The sequence below is a fragment of the Condylura cristata genome, unplaced genomic scaffold (genome assembly GCF_000260355.1).
Source record: "Condylura cristata isolate star-nosed mole 26May11 unplaced genomic scaffold, ConCri1.0 scaffold00003, whole genome shotgun sequence".
In the NCBI taxonomy this organism is placed as follows: domain Eukaryota; kingdom Metazoa; phylum Chordata; class Mammalia; order Eulipotyphla; family Talpidae; genus Condylura; species Condylura cristata.
Window position 1 is genome coordinate 29,918,330 of NW_004567104.1, and position 27,897 is coordinate 29,946,226.

The 27,897-nt window shown below is 36.7% G+C and overlaps 1 protein-coding gene across 3 annotated transcripts; it reads left to right on the plus strand.

The window, feature by feature from the left end:
* On the plus strand, positions 1 to 27,788 carry TFRC (transferrin receptor). Of its 3 annotated transcripts, none has more exons than XM_012733700.1 (19): positions 1 to 62; positions 5,136 to 5,197; positions 5,745 to 5,955; positions 6,524 to 6,737; positions 8,781 to 8,930; positions 9,023 to 9,125; positions 10,337 to 10,450; positions 11,725 to 11,823; positions 12,210 to 12,349; positions 14,910 to 15,067; positions 15,767 to 15,886; positions 18,022 to 18,107; positions 18,600 to 18,663; positions 19,626 to 19,693; positions 20,512 to 20,570; positions 20,811 to 20,892; positions 22,314 to 22,535; positions 23,512 to 23,652; positions 24,864 to 27,788. In XM_012733700.1, exons 2-19 carry the CDS (start codon positions 5,162 to 5,164, stop codon positions 25,104 to 25,106), a joined length of 2,310 nt encoding a protein of 769 aa, XP_012589154.1. In that variant the 5' UTR covers positions 1 to 62; positions 5,136 to 5,161; the 3' UTR covers positions 25,107 to 27,788. The 3 variants fall into 3 exon arrangements, with proteins under 3 accessions (XP_012589154.1, XP_012589157.1, XP_004675190.1); XM_012733703.1 differs by lacking the exon at positions 1 to 62 and adding an exon at positions 95 to 215; XM_004675133.2 differs by lacking the exon at positions 1 to 62 and adding an exon at positions 95 to 215 and having other exon boundaries at positions 5,139 to 5,197.
* The last annotated feature ends 109 nt before the right edge of the window (positions 27,789 to 27,897 follow it).

The following is a 27,897-nucleotide window of genomic DNA, read 5'->3' on the forward strand; positions in this document are numbered from 1 at the left end:
GCAAAGGGTGTTTGCGGCGGCCGGTGGCGGCTTGGGTGGTAGCAGACGGAGGAGGCGCTTGTGTGAGTGACGCGCCGCTGCTAGAACCGCGCCGACCCTCTTGCCCTCCTTTCAGCTGGCGGGGCGGTCCGAGCGGTCTTCGGGCGGCCCCTGCCCGGTGCTGTCCAGCAGCCTCGAGGAACCGCGGAGGAGCGGGGAGGCTGCGGCGCCTCCGGGTAGGGCGGGCGGGGTGGAGTGGGGCCCGCGTGCCGCGGCGGTCTGGACCGCGGCGGCGCGCGAGCGGGCTGCAGGTGCAGCGGGCGGAGCCGCGGCGCGGGGAGGGCCGGTGGTTCTCTCTTCTGGCGTTCTGAGCCCTCGTGCCCGCCTCTGTCTCTGAGCGGCGAATGGCTTCTCTGGCAAAGTCTCCAAGGGCGAGATGAGGGGCATCGCGCTGGCTCTCTGCGCCCCGCCATTCTGCTTCCGGCTGTCTGGCCGCTCTGCGCTCTCGTCCTCACTGGCTTGTCCATGGAAGATGCAGGCTCTCCTGGCACAGCCCTCGGCGGCGGGCTTGGGAGCCAGGCGTCCGTGCCACGCGGGCGAGCCGCTCTGCCGCAGCGTTGGCCTGCTCTGCTGGAAGCACGTGGCTGCGCCAGGAAGTGTCCCCAGGGAATGGCTGTCGGGGTGCGTGGGTGACCTTGACCTCGTCGTGCTTCGCTCCGCTTCTGCAGGGGCCTTCCGAGATCTCCCTGCTGAAAGGGACAAAGCTGGCCTCGATTGGGTTTCTAGTGTGTCCTAGGCATTTGGATGGTTTCTAGTGTTACCTGATCTTTCTTGCTAGTTACTGCTTATTGGCTTTGAATGTGGGTTCTCAGTTTTCCCAAGGCTGCAGGTGTTCACATTTAGAAAACATTCGTATTGGTAGGTTCTCAGTAAAAGTTGGGAGACCACAGAAATTAATAAGACTTATGCTTTGTGGAAGCCTTGGACTAAAGACTATAAAAGTCACTGGAATTAGAATAGGCTTTGGCCTTCAGAAAATTGGTGAAATTATCAGAGTTGTCCTGTATTGATTAACAGGTAGAGACCCGTCTTACCATTTTCTGGTGGACAGCTCTTTAAAGTGGCAGTGAGAAGAAAGGGTAAAGAAATGTTTTGTGACTTAATTCTTTTCGATTAACACTTCTCCTCTACCCTCTGTTTGAAGCGACTGACCTTGGGTATACTAGGGGACTCTATTGCTGCTGCTTTTTTCCCACTGGGCATGTGTAAGAATTGAAGTAGGAAATAGTTGTCCTGTTACAGAAGTATTTGGATACCTGATACCTTTGTTCTCAGCTCATTTGAGTTTGGAATAGTAGGTGCTGACTTGGTTGTCTGCGCTGGGAGTTTGACCTTATTGAAAAAGACTTGTAAGATTTCCATAAGTTTTCTATTGTGAAAATTAAGTTAGGTCTTAGAGTACTTACTGGTTGATTCTGCTGGGTTTTTTTTCCCCCCTCCGTTTTGGTATATAATAAACTTAACCAAGAAATGTAGAATTAAAAAAAGAAAAGTCACTGATATGACATATTTTCCACAAGTTTTTATAGAGCATAACACCTTTAATTTTTCTTTGATGGAATGTTCTTGTTAAATAGTGGTGGTAGTGAACCTCGCCTGTGCTACAGGTTATTGGATAAAGAACAATTTGAGTAATTCTGCCCTAATTCGAGGCAGTAATTTGCCCTGATAATGTACCTATAATGGAGCAAGGTTCTCAACTAACCTGAATTATACCATGAAAGTTGAAAGTTAGTCAAGAATGATCTTCTGAGATATTTTGGAACTCTTCTCTGTGTGTGTCATCTATCTACTCTCCCAAATGATGTACCACAAGTAGATTATAATGATTTTTTTAAGTGGTCTTGACTTCCAGTCAGGCAATCGTTTTTCAGAAACCAAATGGGAATGAAGATTATTTTGATTTCCTCCACTGAACCTTTCAATTAGGCCCATAAAGTTAGACTCTGAAAGTTAGGAAACACCTTGACCATCTCTTTACAAGTCCTTCTGGGTATAGACAGGTATAAGTTTTGAGGTCTTGCAGAAGTTCTGTAATTTACATTTTGTAAATATAGTCTTTACATTTCCCTCTGCAAGTGCAATTATCTAGCCAAGTAGTTTTTGCACAATGGGTAATTGTGTAATTGTAATTGTAACTGGTAAGCCAGTTACTGGGGAAATTAAAATTCAGCCATATAAACTTAGTCTTTCTGCTTTTTAAAATCTCCTTACTACCTAAATTTTACACCATGATTAAGGATAAACCATAATATTGACAGGGATGGAAAAGATTCCAGGTCTAATGGTCTCATTCTTTTTCATGTTACTTCTGAGTCAAGTGAAAAAGTAACCTCATACATTACTTACTGTCCTGATTTCTACAACCCCCCCACCACCATTTAGCAGTATATGATATTTATAGGACACTGGTTTTGAGATATCCCAGTGTAGTTTAGAACCTCAAGATAATTAAATAGAAGTTAATATCACGTGTTAAGAAAGGCAGAATTATATGATTTCAATCTAAAACAAGTTTTGGATTGTGGTTTAGCTAGTACCATTGTGGTTGAGATAGTACCATTGCTTGCCTCCTGTCTTCCATCCTATTGCTCAAGTAAAGACATTTCAGATGGTCCATTTCATGTTGAAACATGTGGAACTTTGTTTTGCTTACCTTAATTTTCATTATTAATGTGAGAAACTGAATGTTTTATCTCAGTATCATTGAGAACACCAAAGAGACACAAGTTGCTAGTTGTGAATAAAATCAAGCTGGTGTTTGTTGCCTAATAGATTATCAACATTGGTGGTGATATCTTGAAATAAGCTAAATAAGAGTTATTTAATTTTCAGATGTGATCTTTTTGCAAGCTTAACGTTTATAGATAGAATAGTGTTCTTAAAACAGGTTTGAAAAGTTTCTCTCCTATGATACTAGAACACAAATTATAGTGATATTTCAGTGGTATGAAAATTCATTAAGGTGTTCTTTTAAATAAAAAAGCTTAAATGTGACATTATTTTAAACAACCACTCAACATTGTTAAATATGAAACACATTTTCAGCATAAAATGGGCCATCTGAAATGCCTTTAATTGAGCAATAGGATGGAAGACAGGAGGCAAGCAATGGTATTAGCTAAACTGCAGTTAAATATATAACTTTTGTTGATATCCTAGAATTTATGTGTTCTTCATGATGTGGAATTAAGAAAATGAAGTTAAAATGGAATTTGCCTCATTTAAATTTTTTTCCCCCTCTGACTTGATGGTCTTAATGCAGTGTCTGGGGATTGAAATAGAAATTGTCTACCTTAGGGACTCAAGCTCCTTATCATTTAAATCCTTTATGTAGATCACTCATATATGTGTTGTCACTTTAGTCTTAAAATTAATTAAAAACTGGGGACTTTGAGGACTGGCTGGTTCAGATGAGTATTAAACTTGTAAGCTCCTTTTTCCTAGAAAAAGATGATTAAAATTGGCTCAGGGTGGGGCCTTCTAGTTCTGGCTCTAATGATTGGGTTTGTACAGGTCTGGTGTGGCGATAGTGATAAGTTTTTTGTACCAGAAGGGCCAAAAGATTGTGCTTCTAAGAATACGATCTGTTGCTTAATGGCTCTCATCTTTGAAGCTTGGGAATTTTTAAAAAAATGGAGAGGGGGTAAGTTTAATAAATTAGAATTACCTAATGCTAGTTTATGTGACTTTTATAATCATATATCCAAGCTTGCTTTGTGCCATGTGGGTGTTATATATATGTGGGAAAGTTTATATTGTGGTAAGAAAAAGACTTGGACTTGGTAGTATGAAATGTCTGTTTTCAAGCACTCCTCTAGATGTACTCAAATCAAATTAATTAAAATCCAGATTTCAGTTCATAACTGTAAAAGAACTCAGTTATAGATCTTTATTTTGCTTTGAAAAAAAGTTTAATTTCTTAATTTCTGGAGATGAGGACACAATTTCTTTACCCAAATAACCCACTGAACTTCATTTCTAGGGTGTGAACTCTCTTGAACAAGTCATCCAACCTTTTCAGATAAATGGCCTCTTCATCTAAAATAGTATACTTGTGCTTTTCTTTTGTCTGTTCTTTTGCGTCAAAGATCTAATGAAAGGATTTGTGAACTATTCATTTCGTTGGGAGAATCAGATTTTCTCTTTTCTATTAAGTTGCTTTGATACTGGTTTTTGTAGTTTTTCTCTCCCCCGCCAGGTGGTAGTGTATTGTTTCTTATATTTGCTCTTCTTTGGTACTAAATCGAATTATTTAGATCTACTTACTGTGAATGGCATTTTAACTAATTTTCCCCACATTTTTAATTTTGAAAAATTTGAAATTACAACAGGGAAAATGGAATAATAGTATATGCATATTCATGTACCCTTTACCTAGATTCACTAATTAGGTTTTCCACATTTGCTTTACTTGTATACTCTTTTATATCAAACTATTTATTTTTTAAAGATTTTTTTATTTCTGCATACAGAACTGGGGTACAGACCAGAGGTGCAGGGGCAGTAAGAGGCTTCACCAGAGACAGAGTGGGGAGCAGAATAGGCTGACTGAAGTACACTGCTAAGGGGAGCAGCGGGCAGATCAGGAGAGGTCTGCTATGCCATGTGGGTCACCTCCAGGGCATGCTGAAGTGGCTCTAGCTTCTTAGTGCCGTGCTTTAACCCACTGCACCACCAGGGAGGGACCTAAACCAAACTATAAAAAATTAAGTCACCATACTTCGCATCTTTAAATTATTTGGCATTAATTTCCCAAGAAAAAGTCATGCTCCAAAAATACAATACCATTATCACACTACCCAGATCTAACATTGATCCAATACTATGATCCGGTATAGTCTATATTAAAATTTCTCATATATTTCAATATCTTATTTGGCTTTTCCATTGCCATTCCATCTCAATTCATGATCTAATCAAGAATTACAGAAATTTGTATTGTAAACTAAATATCTTGGTTAAAGTTCTTTTCAGGGAAGCTAGTAATATATTTGAAGTGGATTTCATATGTAATAACCTAGTAAGGTGATATAAAGCCCTTGCTATTTTGATCCAGTGGTATCTATCTCATAGTAATTCTGTATTTTTGACAGTAGGCTCTTCTGCGTGGTGACTCAGAATGATGGATCAAGCTAGATCAGCGTTCTCTAATTTGGTAAGATATTTTAGTTTTTGTATTTTTTTGTCATCAGTTAGCATGAACATGAAGTATACAACTACTAAGTTCACCCGGTAGGAATGATATCTAGCTATCCATTTGTATTTGAAGTGTGTGGTTTGGAGGCACAACTGATTTCACAAAGGAATTCAGTCTTGAGTAGGGTTAATGATGGGATTCTTGTAAAAAGTTTCAGGATACTTGGGGTTGGTGGAGGAGGACAACTAAATAGATAAGATAAATTTTAAAAAGCACTGATCAAAATGTATACCAAGAGACAGACAGACGTAACAGAAACCTGAATGGAAAGGTTAAATGAGATAAAGAAGGCCAGAATGTCATCTAGCCCTTCCCTGCTATGATGGAACTGGGCACAGGAAGGAGTATTGGCTTGAAAGGGGAATCTTCCATTTCCTCAAAAATGTATAGCAAGTCATAGTAATGATCCAATGTAATTATAGTACCTGACCAAGCTCACTGTAAATGTTCCTATTCCCTCTCTTTTTTCATAATGCTTTCTTTCTCTCTTTTTAAAATATCTCAGTTTGGTGGAGAACCATTGTCGTATACCCGGTTTAGTCTGGCTCGACAAGTAGATGGTGACAACAGTCATGTGGAGATGAAACTAGCTGTAGATGAGGAAGAAAATGTTGACAACAATGTGCGGGGTAATCGTGCCAATGTCACAAAACCAAAAAGGTTTAATGGATATCTCTGCTATGCGAGTACTGCTGTAATCATCTTTTTCTTGATTGGTAAGAATGGCCATTAAAAATTTAAATGTTCTTGTTACCTACTCTAGGTAACCTGTAAATTATTTATGCATATAAAAACTGAGGTCTAAGCCAGAGGTGCAGGGAGTGAGAAGATTCATCAGCAAACATTTGTTTGTACCTTTTTATGTGCCATTGTGGTAGGTACTTCGAATAAAATACAATTCTATTCCTGCTTTTGAGGTTAGCCTGGTGGGAAAAGTGTGACACATCAGTCATTTCAGTGTATTGTGTGAATGTTGTACTAGAAATATGTGCCAGATATTTGTAATATATAGAAAGCTCCGCATGAGGATTCAAAAAAAAAGGCTTCTGGAAAGAAAAAAATGTACCTATGTGTTGAAATAGTACCTATTTAAAGTACTGTTGTATAAGTTGTTCGTGAATGGCTTAACATAAAAAATGAGGTGCGTTTACTCAAGCTGCTTATGGTGATTTGATTAAAATGAGTTTTTGCAAGGCTTAGCTGGAAATACTGATATAACAATTCTTACAGGCATAAGATTGTAAGTGAAATTCTGAATTCAACTCTAAAACTTTTTATCTTCAGGATTTATGATTGGCTACTTGGGTTATTGTAAACGTGTAGAACCAAAACCTGAATGTGAGAAACCAACTGAAAAGGTATCTCCGGGGAAAGATGAAACAGAACCTGAAGAACCTGAAGAAATTTTTGAACCTCAAACACCTCACTTATTTTGGTCAGACCTCAAGACAATGTTGTCAGAGAAACTGAATACCTTCGACTTCACTGGCTCCATCAAGTAAGCTTGAACTGCTTTATAAGTTCAACCTTAATATCTGAACAAATACTGATTTTACTAGCTATAAGGAAACAAAACAAAGGTTACAGATTGTAAGGAAAGGCTTTTAATTGATTGATTAATAGATACAAGAACTGTAGTCTAAGCCAGAGATGCAGGGGATGAGAGGACTCACTAGAGACAGAGTGGGGAACAGCACAAGGAGATCCACTGAAACACTGCTGGGAGGGGAGCAACAGGAGGGTCAGGAGAGGTCTCTGTGCCATGTGGGTCAGCTCCATGGCCAGGGATTGAGCTCCTGCTGCAGTGACTACTGATAGCTTTATAGCATTGAGACTTTAACCCTTGCACCATGAGGGAGGCTCCAGGAAAGGATTTTTAGGGTAGGAAAACTGTCCATATTTAGTCAGAGGGTAAGAAGACAGTAAAGAATTCAAACAATATTGATAAGGGAAAAGGTTAGAACTTTTGTAGAGACTCTCCTTTTTCTTAAAAATAAAAAAAATTGCAGTGCCTAAATCTTTCTGTCATTTAGTTCTTATACCTTGTTGCTTTGCTGTCAGATTTAACTGTGCTCTGATTTTTCATCTTAGCTCCTTCTAAGTCGTTCTGAGCTCAGCTATTACCGACACAGGCATCAGTAACCATGCTCCTCTAGATTGGAACTGGCTTAGCTCCCCAAACTGATAAGTCTCTAGGGTTCCTTGATTTCTACTCATTAGCCCATACCCTAAGAAGTGTCCTTAGAGTTTTTGTTAGTAGTTTTTTAAGATCTTCCTTAGACACTTAGCTAAACCTGTGTTATAAGAAACCAATTCAGGGCCCTCCCTGGTGGTGCAAAAGGGTTAGAATGCAACACTGCAAGCCAGCCACAGCCAGTCAGTTCAAGTTCGATCCCCTAGCCATGGAGGTGACCCACATGGCACGGCAGACCTCACCTGACCCACCCACTGTTCCCCTCAGCAGTGTACTTCATCAGTTGGTGGCCTGTTCTGCTCCTCACGTCTCTGGTGATCCTCTCACCGCCCCTGCACCTCTGGCCTGTACCCCAGTTCTGTATACATAAATAAATATATCCTTTTTTTTTTTGAAGATTTATTTATTTGTGCATACAGAACTAGGGTACAGGCCAGAGGCTCAGGGACAGTGAGGATTCACCAGAGACAGAGTGGGGAGCAGAACAGGCAGATCAATGAAGTACACTGCTGAGGGGAGCAGTGGGCGGGTCAGGAGAGGTCTGCCACGCCGTGTGGTCACTCTGGGGCAGGCGGGAATCGAACTCATGCAGAAGTGGCTTTAGCTTCTCAGTGCTGTGTTTTAACCCGCTGCACCACCAGGGAGGGCCAATAAATATATCTTTTTTTAAAAAAAGTAACAAACTTATCTTTTAACTTTTGCTAACCTTCCTACAATAACTTTTAGTCTTTGGTACAATAACTTTTAGTCTTAAGTTAGAATTCTTGGCATTTTCATGTCATCTAGTGAATACTTTTGTATAAATTGTACAACAAACCTTATGGACATAGTGATAGACTAGTAACATCCCCCCCACAATCAAATAGTTAATATAATATAAATATTTACAAACATCCAGGAACCATGGAAAATCAGAAAAAGGAGAAGTTTTGCTTCCAGTAGATTCAGAATGCTTTCAAAGTAGAAGAGTATTAAAGCTGTAAATCTTGAGTTCACCCACAGTAATACTACATTTCATTTTGCTTAGAACATACTTCCCGGAAACTACTTGTTTATTTTAAAACTATACTGAGCAGATATATGGTATTGGGATAGGACTCTTGAAAGAGTGCTTTATAGTATAAATAAGAAAATTTGAAGTCATAAATTTCTTCAGAAATTAGATGCAGTTTTGTTTTATTCTAAGTTTGTCTGTATGTGGTCAGTCTGGAAGTTTTGGATCACAGTTTACCTTAATTCTGAGGGGCAATGTTGAGCAATGCTTTAAAAACAATTTGGGTGATATTTGAATTCAGAATTAATTTTAAATTAAACTTTCATACATTTAACAGTGACTTTTTTCTCCAGGTGGCTGAATGAAAATTTATATATTCCTCGTGAGGCTGGATCTCAAAAAGATGAAACTCTTGGTTTTATCATTGAAAATAAATTCCGTGAACTGAAACTCAGTAAAATCTGGCATGATGAACATTTTGTTAAGATTCAAGTGAAAGGCAGGTATGTCAAGAGATGGTAAACTTATTTTAAAATCAATTATCTTTTTCTGACTGGTGACCTTAGTCTCATTTTAACTTAATCTTTTTTCACAGTTCTCAAAACTCAGTGACTGTAGTGAGTACAAACAATAACTCACCATACCTAGTGGACAATTCTGAGGGTTATGTGTCATATAGTAAGGCGACGACCGTTACTGTAAGTAAGACAAGCAGTGCATGAGACTTCTTTCCCTGTTGAATAGCTCAAAAACCTATTCTTTATTGTTCTTAGGAGTTATTAGCTTACTTGTTAAATGCAACTGATCATGAAATATTTTCATTCTCAACCTTCTGGTTAAAGTAAAATCTAATTCTTCATCCTGGTCAAGACCCTAAATAATTCTACTGATCTTCTGTTTTACTGGCCACTCTGGCCTCCCTGCTATTCCTCAAAAACTTGAAGCATATGTTTACCTTAAGCCATTATAAAAGTTGTCTTATGTGCTTTCCTCTAATCACTTTCACTACTTTCTTTTTCTTCATAGTGCACATAGCACCTGACAAAAGATAAACATAAACTACTCTAAGGGTTCCATAAACTGCTATGTCACAGAGCCTTGGACAGTGACTGACACATAGAAGTGTTTACTTAATGAATGCATGTATCAGATTTCCCCTGGTGTGGGAACCAGATATACATAAATAACCAACTCCTATTTGGAGTCTAATCTTTGATTCCTTATTGTTTTATCTTACTATCTATCTTTTACCTATAGGCAACTATGGCCATACTACCATAGACATTTTAAAAAGCCATACAACTGAGATGAAAAAATGCACAAAATGAAGAATTATGTAAAAAAATAAGTAAAATAAGTATTTTTAAAAAAATTTAAAAAGCCAGCTAGTCAGAATTCCTTTTAAGTTTTTTAACATGAAAACTAAAGATATCTGGTGTGTGTGTGTGTGTATACACACCTTATATATAACATGTATAACATGAAATAGGTATCTCATGCATAACATGTCATATGAGGGATAGTTCATGTATAATATATATACATATAAGATATTTCAGCAGTCTACCTAATGGATGCCTTCCAAGCCAGATGATGTTTTATGGTTATTCTTATTTTCCTGGCATCTGTGTTATATCACTTTACCTGCCTACCTATGGGCCAGGAGTTCGGAGGTAGTAGGTAGTTTTTTGTTAAAGAACACTCAAGGGTTTCATTTGCCTGCAGCTTCACTCCTGATAACCATGAACAGTTTAAACTTTAGAACTCTAGGATAGCCTTTCTTAGGACGTGGACTCTTTTTGCCCTTTTTGGTTTTCTCTCTTGGGTGTGATCTATAAAACCATTATGTCACAGATTCTATCACTGTTTTAAGACCTAATACTCATTAAATCTAATGCCTTTATTCTAGGGAAAACTAGTTCATGCTAATTTTGGTACTAAAGAAGACTTTGAGGATTTAGACTCTACTGTGAATGGATCTTTAGTGATTGTAAGAGCAGGGAAAATCACTTTTGCTGAAAAGGTAAGTATGAGTTATCAAATACATAGTTATCAAATCATTCAGTTAAATGGTGTTGTTATTGTCTTACATTCAGCAGTCTTAAACTCTGACACCTGATACACTTCTGTTTATTACAGTAAATCCAAATAAGTTCCAGTTATCTAAAGTTATAGAGTACTTCAAAGCTATGGCATTTTCACTTAGAGAATTTTGCAGCTGTTGTGTTTCAATAAAAGTAAAGGAACTCTCCTGCACTTCTGGTTGGAATGCAAACTAGTACAACCACTATGGAAAACTGTTTGAAGGTTCCTCAAACTGCTAAACATGGAGTTTCCATATGACCCAGCAATCCCACTCTTAGGTATCTACCCAAAAGACACAAAAACACTGATTCAAAAAGATACCTGCACCCCCATGTTTATTGCTGCTTTATTTACAATTGGAAAGACATGGAAACAACCCAAATGCCCAAAAGTGGATGACTGGATTAAAAAGATGTGATACATATACACAATGGAATATTACTCAGCAGCCAAATAAATAAATAAATGGAATATTACTCAGCAGCCAAATAAATAAATAAACAAACAAACACATGTCTTTTGCAACAACATAGATGGAGCTGGGAAAGATCATGCTTAGTGAAATAAGCCAGAAAGAAAAGGAAAAATACCAGATGGTCTCACTCATAGCAGGAGTATAACTGACCAGGCGAGAAAATAACAGCAGTAATGAACAGCTATATACCAGAGACATTTACCAGAGACATTTTATGGGGTGGAGTGGGGAATGGGATCAAAAACAGTGGAGGGAGGGAAGTGCACAGGACTATGGTGATGGCACATGGGTGATTTGGTGATGGAAAGCCCAACTGAGATGGAAAAAGGCACAAAATGATGTAAAAATAAATTATTATATATTTTTTTAAAAAATGAAGTAACCAGAAATGCCTAAGTGAAAGCAGTTTAAATGTGTCTGTGTGACTGAGTTTTATAGAGAGAGAGTTCAGTTGTAACTGTTTTATAAAAATTAAATCAAACCTACATAAGGGACTAGACTGTAACATCAAAAAATGGGTTGTTTTGGGTGGATTTTTACTATTCCTCTTACCTTTTAAATCCTTCTTAATGAGTGTTAAGGCAAAAGTTTTTCATAAGTATATAAGCTATTTGTAATATTTGGGAATATTGGTATAGTCTTTTGTAACTTTTGTCTTTCAGCATAAAGTCCATGATATATTCTAAATTTTGTGTGATTGGATCTTAATTTTTTGAGCTTTCCATGTTTTTCCTTAGGTTGCAAATGCTGAACGTTACAATGCAGCTGGTGTCTTGATATACATGGATCGGGCTCAGTTTCCCATTGTTGAGGCAGACGTTGCATTCTTTGGACATGTGAGTTCTTATTTCTTATGTAAATGAGTTTTTCAGTTTTCAAAAATATTTCTGGGTTCCATCCATATTAGTAGAAATAGAACTGTGTCTTCCTTAAATACTCTTTTTTTCCTAAGAGTTTTTCTGAGGTAGTGAGTGAAAAGATGGATTACATGACTTTGAGATGTAATTACTGCTGCTAAAAGTATTTTATTAGTAGAGTTTTGAATTCGGAATTTGGCATAGGCCATATAAAACAAGAGTCATAAATGGTAGAGCCACTCAGGCTTCCACTCAGGTGTTAAGGTGCTAAACTATAAATTAAGCTGTGGCCTCATACTGAACCTGAATTTTATAAGAAACTTCTTTAAGTGCCCATAGAACTAATGATGCTTTTGTTCCACTAGGCTCATCTGGGAACAGGCGACCCTTATACACCTGGATTTCCATCTTTCAATCACACTCAGTTTCCACCATCTCAGTCATCGGGACTGCCTAATATACCTGTCCAAACAATTTCCAGAGCCAGTGCAGAACAACTCTTTCAGTAAGTTATTATTGAAAGCTATTGTGAAGGGTGAGGTTTATTGAATAGGACAGAATAATCTGTTTAAGTTGATTTCATAAAATCTTAAATCAGTTGGCTATAATTTCCCACATTTGGAACATTTTGGAGACACATATCTGTTAATATAGATAATAAAAAAGAAAATTTTCTTCCATAACATGATCTCAACAGTAGACTAGAGTTTATAAACTCAAAGATTCTTAATTCAAAGTTTCTGCTTAAGTACATCTTGTTGCTGGTGGCAGCCTATTCAGTTATTGGGGAAGATCTGTTTGAATTCATGTTAAGTCTTATTAACACCCTATTAACATCATTTTTGCAACATTACTGTTTTAAGTTTTTTTGTCAATAGGGTGAGTATCCTTGATTTTCATGATCCTTTTTAGTCATCATTAGTCCTTTCTGATATCCTCTCTAGTGTATAAATATCCCTCTTTAAAAATAGGTCCCAGTCTGATTAGAGTACATGTCATTAATTTTTATCTTGATATGCTATGATTTTTTTTCTTCATAATATAATAGTTTATTTTTACATCATTTTGTACTTTTTTTTTTTTCATCTCAATTGTAATCCCCGTGGGTTTCCCATCACCGAGTCACCCATGTGCCATCACCATAGTCCTGTGCACTTCCCTCCCCCCCCACCCTGTTTTTTATCCCATTCCCCCCTCCATCCCCACAAAATGTCTCTGGCATATAGCTTTCATTATTCTTACTATTTTCTCGCCTGGTCCATTATACTCCTGCTATGAGCGGAACCATCCGGTATTTTTCTTTTTCTTTCTGGCTATCTCACTAAGCATGATCTTTCCCAGCTCCATCCAAGTTGCTGCAAAAGACATGTGTTTCTTTTTTTTGGTTGTTGAGTAATATTCTATTGCATATGTGTACCACATCTTTTTTTTTTTTTTTTTTAAAGATTTATTTATTTGTACATACAGAACTGGGGTACAGGCCAGAGACTCAGGGGCAGTGAGACAGAGTGGGGAGCAGAACAGGCAGATCAACGAAGTACACTGCTGAGGGGAGCAGCCGGTGGGCCAGGAGAGGTCTGCCACGCCATGTGGTCTCCTCCGAGGCAGGCGGGAATCGAACTCATGCGGAAGTGGCTTTAGCTTCTCAGTGCAGTGCTTTAACCCGCTGCGCCACCAGGGAGGGCCTGTACCACATCTTTTTAATCCAGTCATCTACTTTTGGGCATTTGGGCTGCTTCCATGTTTTTCCAATTGTAAAATAAAGCAGCAGTAAACATGGGGGTGCAGGTATCTTTTTGAATTGGTGTTTTTGTGTCTTTTGGGTAGATACCTAGGAGTGGGATTGCTGGGTCGTAGGGAAGTTCCACGTTAAGCAGTTTGAGGAACCTCCAAACAGTTTTCCATAGTTGTTGTACTAGTTTGCATTCCCACCAGGATATGCTGTGATTTTTAACTTTTGTCTTTATCTTGATTTATTTTCTACATGGTATTGGCATACCATGGAGATCTAATTTTAGGCACTTAAGTGAGCACCAATTTGCTTTTTGGTGTGGAATAAGTTACTCTAAACCCATTGATCATGTCTCATAGACTTCACTAGATAACTACATTATATTCCACTTAACAGGGGGATTGAAATCTCATATGAAGACCGTATAATGTGACTATTTTAATGCTATCAAAGGCACTTGTAATAGGTGATTTTTATTGACTTACAAAACTTAGAACTAGCTAATTCAGCCCTCTACCTATAAATCTACTAACCTATGAAACTGACCTTAAATCTTATCCTTGTGTAGTAGGGGTAATAATGTTTTGACATACTTATGTCAATAAATCTTGAGATCAGTTGTTACTTGGATATCACATAAAGGTATTAGATATGGGAGAATACCTCCCAGCGTCATGAGAATATTCTCTCATTACTTAAATAAGTATGTATACTACCTTAGTGGAGAGTGATAGTCAACATAAGAATATAAGCTAGTAGACTTTTTATATAAGAATTTTAATCTTAGTCCATCTTAGTATATATTTCAAATGGAAATTATACTTGTCTCTGGCATAAAGGCACACATGAGATGAGAAGGGGTAGAGAATTTTTTTAAATCTCTGGTTTTTGTTTGTTTTTTTAAGATTTGTTTACGTATAGAAGAACTGGGGTGTAGGCCAGAGGTGTAGAGGGTGAGAGGATTCACCAGAAACAGAGTGGGTAGCAGAACAGGGAGATCAACTGAAATACACTGCTAAGGGGAGCAGCAGGTGAGACAGGAGAGGTCTGCACCATGTGGGTTAGCTCCCTGGCTGGGAATCAAACTCAGGCTTCAGTGATGAAAGCATGATAGTACTGAGACTTAATCCCCTATGCCACCAGGGACGCCCATAGGAAAAAATAATTAAATGTTAGTTAAACTAGGAGATAACGCACAGTTCTCAAATGATTGCCCAAAGGGAGTAAGTTGTATATTCGCTTTCTAGCCCTTTTACCTAGAGCTTTACTGTTCAGGATGGTGGACTGATTTAATGAAACTGAAAAACAACAGTAACTCTATTTCTGCTTCTAGAAATATGGAAGGAGAATGTCCGTCTACTTGGAAAACGGACCGTTCATGTAGGCGACAGTCTGTACAAAGTAAGGAGGTGAAGCTCACTGTGAACAATGAGCTAAAAGAAGTAAGAATTTTGAACATCTTTGGAGTTATTAAAGGCTTTGAAGAACCAGGTGAAGATTTGTTTGTTTTTTCCTGTTTTCCTTAAGTTGTGACCAGAGGAGGAGGGAACATAAGAAGGCAGGCTGTGCTTGGTTTCATGAATTGGTAAATACTCTCTGTCATAAAGTTACTTATTTAGTTGTCAAATTTATTGGGAGGTAATAAGGCACTAGGAAATAAACTTGTCAAAAACTGACCGTTATTACTACAAAATATGTTTTTAATTATTGAATGAACCAGTGATAAGCAAATTTCTTCTTGAGGAGCAGACAATAGGTTTATATAGAGTTTTAGGTTCTATAGAGTTGCATCTATTCTGCTCTGCTGTTACAGTATGAAAACAGCCATAGACAATATGTAATGAATGGGTGACAAGCTCTCTAGTAAAAGCATTTAAACAGACATACCATTTAGTAAGGAAAAGCTTTTAGTAAGCTTGCCTACAAGCTATTAGTGAGCACGAATAAATAAGAGTGTAAATTTAATTGGTAATAGAGGAAAAGGGTGGCAATTCTGTTAGCATAAAATTAAAATTAGTATCATCATGTGAATTTTGTCTGGAGTCCTAGGTCACATCTGAATTCTCTAATCTCTAGTACTTGTGCTACATTTTAACTCTTATGCTGTGCTTTTTCTAGGCTTTAGTATTACAAAACAATCTGAAAACTAATTGAATGTTATCTTTTTTTTTTTTTTTTTTTTAAATTAAGATCGCTATATTGTAGTAGGGGCCCAGCGGGACACGTGGGGTCCTGGAGCTGCAAAGTCCAGTGTAGGAACAGCTCTTTTATTGGGACTTGCTACTGTATTCTCGGATATGGTCTTAAAAGGTATGGTACAAATTTTGAATCTTGAACATCTGTGTGCTACATAATAGTTCTAAATGTTACAATATGTTTTGTTCAGTTTTGCCTATATTCTTTTGGTTGACTCATGCTAGACCCTGAGCTCTTAAAGAGCTCAAAGCAGATTGTTTTTCGTAGTATCTGCATTTGACAGTGAAACAACTTTCTATGTACTGTTGTCATTTTACTGGGAATCGTCAATTTCTTTGTGACATTGGAGTAAAGTGTTGGGCCCTAAGTCTTCCTTTGAGGCATCCAAAATGAAATTACAAATCTGTGTGGTCTCCACACAGTCTATTTGCAAACAAGCGGTGGCATGTCTGTGTACTATTATTTTATAGGTTTGTTATAAAATTGTAACTGATAAATTTTATTAATGTATTTATAAATAGAGTATGTCTACATATTCTGTGTATAAATATAAGTTTTTATTCATTTAAATATTAATATATGTGAAAGCTCTCACCCCTTCGATGGTACTTTCTCTCCACCCACTTTTAGACAAATGCAAATCCCCATCACGTTCTTATTTGAAAATATTTTAATTCAGAAAAACACATAATGGTGAGGGGAGTGAATGGTGAAGGGCAGTGACACATACATCCCTAAAATGTCACTAATTTCTCTGAAAATTTTTTTATATCTCTTAAATTTGTGAATTTTTATTTCATGACAACTGCCTTTTTTGTTGCTCTTTTTTACTAATTTTTTTTCTTATATTGTTATCACCCCCCACAGTTCTCCCACCAATATATCAGTTATTTATTCCCTTGTGTTCATCCCTCCCCTGTCTTTTGCCCTCTCCTGCCTCTGCTGTGTGCGTCAGTCCTAGGATTGCTTGCTAGTTTTGTCTTTTTCTTGATCTTTTGTTTGATTTCTCTCTATTCCACATATAAGTGAGACTGTCTGGTATTTATATTTTTCCTTCATACTGATTTTGGCTAGCATAATTCCTTACAGCTTCATCCATGTTGTCACAAATGGCATGATTTTGTCTTTATTGATTGCTGAATAATATTCCATTGTATAACTATAGTACAACTTTTTGATCTACTCATCTATGTTGGGGCATTTGGGCTGTGTCTATATTGTGGCTATTGTAAATAGTGCAACATGCATAGGAGTGCAGGTTTCCTTTCAAATTAGTGTTTGGTGTCCTTGGGGTCAATTCCTAGCAGTGGAATCACTAGATCATATGGTAGATGGCATTTTTAGTGTTCAGAGGAACCTCCACAGGTCTCCATAGTGGCTAAACCAATTTATATTCCACCAGCAGTGTAAGAGCAGTGTATCCTCTCCAGCATTTGTTTCCCTTTTTTTTTTTTTTTTTTAATGTGGGCCTTTCTTACTGGAGTGAAGTGGTATCTCATTGTGGTTTTGATTTGCGTTTCCCTGGTAATGCATGTGATGGCTGACCTTTTTTTTATATACCTGTTGGCCATTTGCATCTCTTCTTTGGAAAAGTGCCTTCTCAGTTCTTTTGCCCATTTTTTCACTGGGCTATTTGCTTTTTTTGTTTTTTGAGTTTTGTAAGTTCTTTGTAGATCTTCAATATCAGTCTCATCTGTCATATGGTGTGTAAATGTTTTCTATTCAGTAAAGTGTTGCTTTGTTTTGATTATTGTCTCTTTTGTTGTACAGAAGTTTATTATTTTGATGTAGTCCCAGCTGGTTATCTTCTTTGTTTTCCTTGCTTCTGGAGAAGAAATCCTCAAAGGTGTTTCTGAAGTTTGTCATGACAATTGTTTTTAAAATAACCCAGCATTTTAAAGTGACTTACCTCTAAGCAACATGTTTTCAAAGAAGATACATATTATATTTACCTTGAGATTTCAAGCATCTCTTGATTTAGAAGTAAGGGAACTCAGAGTTATAAAGGAGTGACTACCAATAATCTGGCTCCAGCTATGTGTTTGAAATATCACTATTGATTTTCTATTATGTTCTTTGTAGATTGGTTTAAAAATTGTTCCAGTTCTTTTTTTGTTTTATGGGGGAGGTATTTCACCTGGGGCCCCCAAAAGAAAAGTAGTTACGAACTTGCTGTCCTGAATTAGATATTTCTGATTTCATCTTGCCACTTACAATCTTTCTAAGATAAAACTTTTTGTTGTTCTTAGGTGGATTTAAACCCAGCAGAAGTATTGTTTTTGCCAGTTGGAGTGCTGGAGAATTTGGAGCAATTGGTGCCACTGAATGGCTAGAGGTAGTAATCTAAATATCATCTGTACTGAGAATGGGCACCTGAACTGTACTAGCTTAAGCTCTCCTCCAGAAACCATGCATTTTTAGGTTTGATTATATCATTCTTGCTTTTGGATATTTAGTCTAAATAGAACCCAAGTTTAAAAAGAAATCCTGGGGTCTTCCTGGTGGTGCAGGGGGTCGTCTCAGCACTATGAAGCTATGAGCAGCCACTGCAGCCTGAGTTCTATCTCCTGCCAAAGAGGTGACTCACATATTGTAGCAGACCTCTTCTGTTCAGCCTGCTGCTCCCCTCAGCAGTGTATTTTGGTCAATCTGCCTGATCTGTTCCCCACTCTCTTTCTGGTGAATCCTCTTACTCCCTGCACCTCTGGCTTATACCCCAGTTCTTATATGCATAAATAAATAAATCTTAAAAAGGAAAAATCCCTAATAATACCTGCTTAATGTTATAATTAGATTAATACATGCTAGCATTTTCTTCCTTTTCTAGGGATACCTTTCTTCCTTGCATTTAAAGACTTTCACCTACATTAATCTGGATAAAGCTGTTCTTGGTAAGTATCCCTTTCATTCACTGTTTAGGAATTCAGGCAGACTACACATAAAACAGCAGAAGAAAGCTTTTTAAAGCAGCACATACTATTTTTTGTAATTTCTACTTGCCACAATCAGATGAAAATAATTGACTTTTTAAAATAGTTCATTATTTTACAGGTTGCCTTGTTAGAGCAGTATTTAATGTGGTCCCCAGAGAAGCAGCATCAGAATACCCTAGGAAGTTTTAGAGGTGTAAAATTTTAGACCTTGCATATACAATGAAACTTCAGGACATTTAAGTCAGAAGTGGAAACATTTCTAGCACAGAGTTTTAATAAGTGCTCTGGGTGATTTTGATGTGCCAAAGTTTGAGAACTACTAGTCAGCATGTATTTTAGACCAGAAGGAACTAAACCATTCTGTACAGAGTGGTACTTCTAGAAACTAATTCATGTCATGTTAAAACGGTGGCATCTTATGTGGAAAATACCAGATAGACTTCTGAGAGACTTCCAATGTTAATAGATGTGCTAAAGCAGCCAGTGGATGACTGAAAATAATGAAATGTCTACATTGGAAATAAAAAGGAAGACGTTACAATTAAAGTAAATGTTTTATTAAATTGATCATCATTTCCATTTTACCTAGGCAGCAGAATTTAAATACAGCTTATTATCTATATAGCTAACAGATTGCTGCCCAAATATAGGTAAACCAAAAAGACAACCAAAAAATTACAAATCTTAAAGTATGCAAATTCAAGAAATAAGAATGTCAGTTGGTTCAAATTAAGGTTGGCAGTGATTGAGGAATTTGACTTATACATCACTTTCGTCTCCTTGATTAAGAGGACAGTTGTTGTGTGTGCCATCTATCTACGTTATTTTCTTATGCTTACCAGAAACTTTTAGATGTAGAAGTAGCATTGTGAAAACTATTTGACTAGAAAAGAGGCAATGTTAAAATAATGTCTTTGCAGGTACCAAGAACTTCAAGGTTCAAGCCAGCCCATTGTTGTATTCTCTTATTGAGAAAACGATGCAAGATGTGAGTGTATACCTAATTACAGACGTGTATAACTATTTTGTTTGATTTTCATAAGATGAGAAACATTAATATTTAAGCCATTATAAGTAACCAAAAAACAGAGTAAGTTCTATAGCAGCATTATTTAAGTCATGTTTTGGCTTAGTTAACCCTAGCTTATTGAACCATGTAAAGTAGTGGAGGTGCCATGTAAAGGACTTTGACCTCAAAGAATATATAGTCTATTTAGGAATATATAGTAAAATTGCATGAGGCCTAAGCTGTACTTAGGTGCCCATAGGGGATTTTGTATGGAGCTGGACTATTAAGGAAGGTTTAAATGGACTTGAGCTATACCTAAGACTTAAATTAGAAGGCCAGATGAATTATGTATTGAATAAAGACAGACATGTGAATAAACATAATTTTAATGAGGGAGGAATAAGATTTGCCTAATGGGGTTAGAGTTATATATTGGAGTGATTAAAGTTAGAGGAGGGTCAGAGAATTTGACTTTGATCACATGGGAAACTAGGGATTACTGTAGGGTCTCAAACAAGATTATAAAATGTGTTAGAAAGAAAAAACCAGAAACAAGATAGGCATATCATGAGGGCTAGAGAGGACTTTTAAAATTGCAGTAAAGCCCCTTTAAAATATTAGTAAAGAAGGAGTGTTTTCCCTCATAACTAGAGGAACAAACAGCACTCGTCTTGTAAGATTAACTTAAGAAATTTGAGATTATTGGAAATATAAAGAGAAACATTTTAGAGACTAGTTTTAATAACTTATGTTCTGTAAGATTAGCTTTAATGATAAATTAATTTTTTATTTTATAGGTGAAAAATCCAGCTACTGGCATGTCTTTATATCAGGATAGCAACTGGATCAGCAAAGTGTAAGTTGAAAAAAGTGAATCAACAAGTTAATTGAAAAGCACAATCACAGTAACACCTACTGTGTTAGTAGAAATCTAAACCTAAGTTTACAGTAAGCAAGGTTCTATACCTTGAGAATTTCAGTTTAAAAATTTATTTGGGGTCAGTTCAGGCAGATGGGATAGAGGGAGGAGGGTTGCATGGGCATGGTTTTTTTCTTCAGAAAAAATGTAAAAAATATGCTTTTCTTTTCCTTGCAGTGAGAAATTGTCTATTGATAATGCTGCTTTCCCTTTCCTTGCATATTCTGGAATCCCAGCAGTTTCTTTCTGTTTTTGTGAGGTAAGTCTGAAAAACTATAATGCATCACATCTTATGTCTCTTTCATCATACTTGATAATAAACTTCCTATAATAAACTTATAATTTTTGTAGGCTCCTTTATTATCATTCTTAATGTGGAATTATCTCATCTTAATTAGCACTTGAATTTATTTAAGACTTCTTTAAGTATGATAAGTTTTAATGGGCTACCTATTAGACAGTGCAATTATAGAATATTTCCATCAAATAAAGTCTGTTGGACAGGCTATTCTTGATATTTGTTGAGATACAGTTCCAGATGTTACTCTCTTAAATAGGCATCATGGGTAAAAGCACAAAAACCAGATCTTTTAATTCACCAAGTTATAGAAAAATAACGTTGGCTTAGTTGGCTTAGTTTAAGAGTCAGAAGAACCTGTAGCCAGGCAGAGTAAACACAATGACGAATGTTTCTGTGCCTAATGGTAAGCTTGGAAAACCAACTTTCTAGTGAACTAAAGGGTTGAAGAGAGTCTAGAGTAGTACAGGAAGTCAAGGTAGAAGCTTGCTTTTGACATGAAATTATTGAAGGCTAGGTCCTCACTAGACTTATCACTGGGGATTTCAGCCTGGGACTAGAAGGGAAAATTCTGGGGCACAGGAATGATGAAAATTATAATTAGGAGATTAACATAACTGGAATTTCTTTTACCTTTTGCTACTGCAGTGTAGTGTAAATTGTATGGGAATAACTCCTCATGATATAACACATAGGAGGAATTGCGTGTTAGGACCTATGATTGTGATGATTTCTGCTGATCTTCAGAAGGCTTGTATTTTTAAAATTTCAGATGAGGTTTAATGTCAGTCTAGCAGTATTCAGAGGTACAGTAATACAGAAATGTATAGTCTGAAAATTAAGAATTGTCAATATTGTCATGAAGGACAATGGTAGGGAATAGAGTTGAAGACATTTTCTAAGGTTGTCTAATGAATGTAAGAAGATCTTGGGATCATCAAACATTTTGGTTATGAAGGTAACGTGTCACTGGATTGAGTGATAAGGAAGAGGGAAAATTTAGTATACTAGTAATAACACTTTAAATTGAAAGTACATTTTGTGAAATGCATGCTTTTCTCTTTCATTACTGTGGACTAAAATCCCAGAGAGGAAAACCAAGATATAACCTCAGAGAATTTGGCTGATTATCTGTCATGAGTAAATGATATGATAGAACAGGGACTCATCAACCTTAGTAGTAGAAAGGAGAAAATAGGCTAGGTTCAGAGGTAGTAATAAAAGTAGTTATCTTCTTAATATAGTTTATATGAAATAAATTGTGGTAGGACTATGTTAGAAGCAAGAGAAAAGTTTCAGTTACTATTATCTTGATGTTGAAACAGAATTGCAAGGTTTCCGCTCTTATAAATACTCGCTCTTATAAATTTTCTGTTTTCCAGGACACAGATTATCCTTTATTGGGTACTAATTTGGATAACTATCAGAAGCTGACTAACCAAATTCCTCAGTTAAACAAAATGACACGTGCTGCAGCAGAAGTGGCTGGCCAGCTCATGATTAAACTTACCCATGATGTTGAATTGAACCTGAACTATGAGATGTATAATGATGAAATACTTGCATTTGTAAAGGAGATAAACCAATTCAGATCAGACATAAAGGTATGAGTATAATTAAAATCAGGTTCTTACTGTTAAAATATCAGGCAGTTTGAAGAATATTTGGATGTCTCTGGGAATGATGTGTTTGGTAGCCAAAGTACTTTTTAAAATGAATAGAAGTATAATTTGCTTAGAATCTGTAAATTCATTTGAAAGAGAATTTGGGAGTCTGGGAAAGCATACACCAAATTTTTCAGAATATGAAACTGTGCTTTCTGTTGATAAAATCCCAGATAACCCCAAATGAAGTATGTCTCAGAGAAAATAAAAGATCTTAACCATGACTTTGAACTGGGAGGTGATGTGAATGGAGAGAGAATATAGCCAGTAGTTACAATCTTATACAGTGTTGACCCTGTATCTAGTATTCAAATGTTTGAAAAATAAAGTTAATATTAAGTGGTTTCCATTTGATTTTACATTATTAGAAGTCATGTTATCAGATTGTGTAAATGAAGTAAGTCACGAAAAATAACTGAACCTTAATTGTGACTTTCTTAAAAGTGAAACTAATTATAACTGATCAGAAAATGGAACATACCACATAGAAATAACTAGATTCTAAAGTTCATTGAACCAGAGGTTTTGAGTTGTCATCCATAGGAGAATCAAACTGGAAACAATATATTAGACTTGGTTGTATGCTTTTACTAAGTAAAATTATGTTAACTGCCTTAATGAGCATGGTTTTTTTATGTAAGAATGGATAATTGTACTATCTGCTGGGCTTAAGATATGAGTGTATTACTGCATTTTATAGAACTTGATCTCGTGTACAAGGTGCTGCACAAGTTGGCTTTCTGAGTCTTGCGTTTATTTCTGTCAACTCCTTTTATTAAAGTCATCTCAGTTGCCCCACCTAAATTGGAAATGTATATAGAACAGCATCCTTTAGAAATCTAGAATCCAATTAAAAAATAAATAAATAAAAAGGAATCTGGTGTCCAGTAGTGAATTTAATGTCTTTCTGCTTCAGGAGATGGGTCTGAATCTACAGTGGCTGTATTCTGCTCGTGGAGACTTTTTCCGAGCTACTTCCAGACTAACAACAGATTATAAGAACGCTGAGAGAAAGAACCAATTTGTCATGAGGGAAATCAATAACCGTATCATGAACGTAAGTAGAAAAGGAAGAACTATAAACATGTGTTAATTTTTAATTGGTAAATCTCACATTTCTAAAATGTAGAGTAGGGAGGCCTCCCTGGTAGCGCAAGGGGTTGACTCTCAGCACTGTGAAGCTACCCCCAGCCACGGCAGCCAGGGAGCTGACCCACATGGCACAGCAGACCTCTCCTGTCTTGCCTGCTGCTCCCTTTGCAGTGTACTTCAGTAGATCTGCCTGTTCTGCTCCTTAACTCTGTCTCTGGTGAATCTTCTCATCCCCACATCTCTGGCTTGTTCCCCAGCTCTTGTATGCATAAATACATGAATCTTTTTTAAAAAATAAATAAAATGTAGAGTAATAACTGTGGGAGCCTAGAACCCCCAGTTTCTTTTATAATAGAGCAGATTTTTTTATTCATCTTTATTAGCATGATCTAACACCAGCATATTAAAACTGGAATCACAAGAAACATTTGATCCAACATTAAATTTTTTGGGCTTTAAAAACATTTTTAAGAAGAGATCAATAATGATTTTTAGCTGTTGTTTTCTTTGGGATTCATTTCTAATGAATAGTATATCTTCTGAATAAATAATATAATGTCTAATTTAACATGTAGCTATTTTTTTCTAATTGGCTAGGAAGATTTTATTACAGTGGAAACTTGTAAGCCTTCCCTATATACCTTTCAGCCAAAAGCAATCTAATTACAACTAGAGTTCATTTTTATAAAGAAGTTTTTAATTTGCTGTACAATTTTGATGTTAGAAGGCTAGTAGCCTAGCCTTTTTTTTTTTTTTTAAAGATTTACATATTTATGCATACAGAACTGGGGTACAAGCCAGAGGTGCAGGGCCAGTGAGAGGCCTCACCAGACAGAGTGGAGAGCAGAACAGGCAGATCAACAAAGTATACTGCTGAGGGGAGCAGCGGGTGGGTCAGGAGAGGTCTGCCACACCATGTGGTCACCTCCCGGGTAAGGAATCTAACCTGTGCTGAGGTGGCTGTGGCTAGCTTCATAGGCTGTGCCTTAACCCCTTGCGTCACCAGGGAGGGTCCATAGTAACCTAGTTTTTAACATTGTTAAATTCAGGGAAGTTTTAACATTTAAAATGAGAAAATGTTTGTTGTTTGTTTTATTATTTACTACATCAGGTCCTTTCCTACAACAGAAGTTTGTAGCAACTGTGTAAGCTCCCTTGTATGTTTTGTTTTCATAGGTGGAATATCACTTCCTCTCACCCTATGTGTCTCCAAGAGATTCTCCTTTCCGACATATCTTCTGGGGCTCTGGCTCTCACACTCTGTCAGCTTTACTAGAGAACTTGAAGCTACGACAGAAAAAGGACAGTGCTTTTAATGAAACACTATTGAGAAATCAGTTGGCTCTAGCAACTTGGACTATTCAGGGAGCTGCAAATGCCCTTTCTGGTGACATTTGGGACATTGATAATGAATTTTAAATGTGATATCCTTAACTTGTATAAGAATGGCAGGTAGTGTCATTGCTAGACTTATACTGGTTGTGCTAAATTTTCAGTAAGGCAACAAAAACTAATATTGTTAAAATTCTACCCAGTCATCTTGGTACTACTAGGTGTCTTTAGGCAGCAGCTCTTAGTACAGGGTAGGCACCTGCACTTCGAGTTAAAGTGAATAACCACTTAAAGATGTTCTGATAGAATATTTTCTCAGATTACCTTTAGAATTTTCAGTGCTTTGTTATGGTAACTGCCTCTTTCCTGTTACAGTTATGAAAAAATCAAACTAGTTAATGGAAACTGATATAAATCCTAAGAATGTATTGGCATGAGTGAGAGGAGGAATGTAATGTCTGTGGAAGGATAAAAGTAGTAGCTTAGTGTGAGCCTCCATTTTCATTTGATGCTAGAGTGGAGAAACCGGGTCATAAGAACTTGTTCTCCAAATGAGATGTATGCCTTTCTTTCAGGGTTTATTTGGTTTCCACATCCCTGAGTGAAACAGTTAACTTAGAGGATAGGGGACTTGTACTCTTACCAATGAGGTCTGAAATAGAGGTTCCTTAAGTTGGATAAAATGAGGTTCAACTGTTTAAATTGCAGGAGTAAGGCCTTAAATGGGTTAACCTCAAGGGTAATTATGAAAAGAGGAGACCAGAAGCCAAAGACTTAGTATTTTTTCTTTTTCTCTGTCCCTTGCTCCATAGGCAGGCACTTAGTTTTTTGTCGTTTTTATTTTTTTCCAAAGTTGTTTTAAAAATAAGTTTTGGGTGTTTATTTTCAAGCTCAGTTTGTCAGACTTTAAAGAACACACTGCCGAATTTTGGCCAAAGTGTTAATTTTTTGGAAACGCTTTCTGTCATTTTGGCACTGAGATATTTATTGTTTATTTATCAGTGACAGAGTTCACTATAAATGGTGTGTTTTTTTTTATAGAAGATAATTATCGGAAGCAGTGCCTTCCATAATTATGACAGTTATACTGTCGTTTTTTTTTTTAATAAAAGCAGCATCTGCTAATAAAACCCAACAGATACTGGAAGTTTTGCATTTATGGCCAACACTTGAAGGTATTTGAAAACATCCACAAGCCAAATAAAATTATAAAGCTAAGTATTGGAGAAGAATTTAAGGGTTTCTAATCAAATTACATGTGTGTTTAGCCAATCAAAAAAAAATAGCAGTTCTCCTAAGTACAGTGAATTGTGACTAAGTTTTAACACTCATGTCACTTAAAGGCTGAGACAGTACTTGTGCACCTAAAATGTAACTTTTAATTCGAATTTTGCAAAATTTCCAGTACCTTTGTCACAAACCTAACTCACATTATCGGGAGCAGTGTCTTCCATAATGAATAAAGAACAAGGTAGTTTTTGCCTACCACAGTGTCTATATCGGAGACAGTGATCTCCATATGTTACACTAAGGGTGTACATAATTATCGGGAACAGTGTTTCCCATAATTTTCTTCATGCAATGACATCTTCAAAGCTTGAAGATCGTTAGTATCTAACATGTATTCCCAGCTCCCTCTAATTCTTTTAGTTTTAGTTGCAGAAATGTTTTGTTGTCATTAAGCCTTTGGTGGGTAAACTCAACCACTGTAAAATAAAATTCCTTCAAAGACTCTTTGTTTTTAAACCTACTGTGGGTGTTTTCTTAAATTTTTGGTTTTCTCTAGGTCTTCTGTTTAGTGGGATGGTAGCATACATTTATAATGTTTGCTGTTGACAAATGAATTTAACTTTATCCCTTTATTTGCATGTTATTGCCTATAAACTTAGTTCATACAAGTTTGAATTCAGCATTGACCTCTTGGCTTAAAGCAGGGGAAAACTGTATAGGACGTGGCGGGGGGGAGGTTGTGGGGAGGCAAACCTTACAAAATGATCTTTAATCTTGTCTACTTACCCATTATTATATGGTGGTCATGAGTTAAATGTAGATGTGAGCAAATACGTTTGAGGCTACAAGACTTTATTTTCTAGCTAAACATCATTATAAATCTGAGAATCAGCTGTTTGTTACAGGGGACTTTGATACTGCCATCTAGGAAAACGTCCATAGGTTCTCTTAAGGTTCTTAAGCTTAGTGTCACTTAATCCTAACTTAAAATAGACTAGATTATTACAGCCTCACTGTTTTACTAGTCACAGTGGATTTGCTCTTCACAGTATTTTATCTTGAACTGATATATAGTATAAGTAAAAAGGTCATAGCTGGAATTCTTTGTTTGGGTGTCAGGCTTTATTATACTTCAGTGAAAGTTCAGTGACTTCAAGGCATAATATGAATAGTGGGCATACACTTTTATACCACAGTAAATCTCTTCCCCCCAAAAACCCTTCTAGATGAAATGTATATCTGAATAGTGACAACATACTAGTCTTCAGATTTTTTTCTGGTTGTATGATATCGTGTGTATTTGAAGGTAAAGGATAAAATGAGTGACCTCTGTCATGATTTACTGCTGTAGAACTTGCATGATAATTACTTATTTTGCCTTTAAATTTTAGTTGGATGTAAATGGATTATTAGATTTGCCAACCCACTGTTCAGCTATATCTCTGTAAACAAGTGATATGCCCTATAATTATATACAAGCCAGTATTTGCAACAATGTGGAGATTTCTTATCTGAACTAATAAAATGCTTGAACACTGAGTTGTCATTTGTTAAACAGATTTTTTTTTTTTAGAGCAGTTTTAGGTTCATAATAAGATTGAGCAGAAAATAGAGTTCACATATGCTGCCTGCCTGTACCCCTTTACCC

Coding starts and splice junctions, on each gene's coding strand:
- TFRC (XM_012733700.1), top strand. CDS start 5,162: ATGATGGATCAAGCTAGATCAGCGTTCTCTAATTTG. Junction 20,571..20,810: donor AGCAACTGGATCAGCAAAGT/GTAAGTTGAAAA, acceptor TTTTCCTTGCAG/TGAGAAATTGTCTATTGATA. Junction 20,893..22,313: donor TTTCTTTCTGTTTTTGTGAG/GTAAGTCTGAAA, acceptor TCTGTTTTCCAG/GACACAGATTATCCTTTATT.